The sequence below is a fragment of the Penaeus monodon genome, chromosome 27 (genome assembly GCF_015228065.2).
Source record: "Penaeus monodon isolate SGIC_2016 chromosome 27, NSTDA_Pmon_1, whole genome shotgun sequence".
Taxonomy (NCBI): Eukaryota; Metazoa; Arthropoda; class Malacostraca; order Decapoda; family Penaeidae; genus Penaeus; species Penaeus monodon.
Window position 1 is genome coordinate 35,672,330 of NC_051412.1, and position 566 is coordinate 35,672,895.

At 33.6% G+C, this 566-nt stretch overlaps 1 protein-coding gene across 1 annotated transcript in view; it reads left to right on the top strand.

The window, feature by feature from the left end:
- The window catches only part of LOC119590507, a 19,867-nt gene that overhangs the window by 14,481 nt on the left and 4,820 nt on the right, over positions 1-566 (top strand). The window contains exon 12 of the mRNA XM_037939157.1: positions 211-324. Within this exon, the coding sequence (XP_037795085.1) occupies positions 211-324 (114 nt within the window). The remainder of the gene's footprint in view (positions 1-210; positions 325-566) is intronic.

The window sequence follows — 566 nt, forward strand, 5'->3', positions numbered from 1 at the left end:
TTCCTTATCCTAGTCTATCTCCCAGTTTGTTTCCTTCCCCTAGGCATTACTCTCTGCCTTTCCTCTCTCATCACTTTTACTCACCTTTATAACTATTATTAACATGTAATTTATGGAAGTACAACAGTGTTGCATTTGTTTTTGTTTTGTTTCATATAATGAGTAATGATAATTTGATGAAATATACATACTTTTTTCCATATTTTTCAGAGCCAGAACCTACTACTCTGCCAAAGTCCAAGTATCGAGAAAGAGCTAGATTAGCTGTGGAAAGACCCGATTCTCAAGCAAGAGGCAACAAAGGAACTGAATCTGATTCCCTAGGTAGAACCCCAGCAGTTGAAGATTTAAAAAATAAAGAATTCTTGATTTACTGTTCAAACTGGCTAATCAAATTGAATTTTTATCTCTCTTGAAGATAACTTTTAAAACCTTTCTATTATTTTTAAGATTCCTAAAAGCTAAAGAAAAATTTATTAGTGTAGCTTTTCCTTATTTCTTTTTACCAAGAAATTTTCCAAAACTTACCCATTCCCACCCTCTTTATCCCTTCCTCTCCTCTTCCC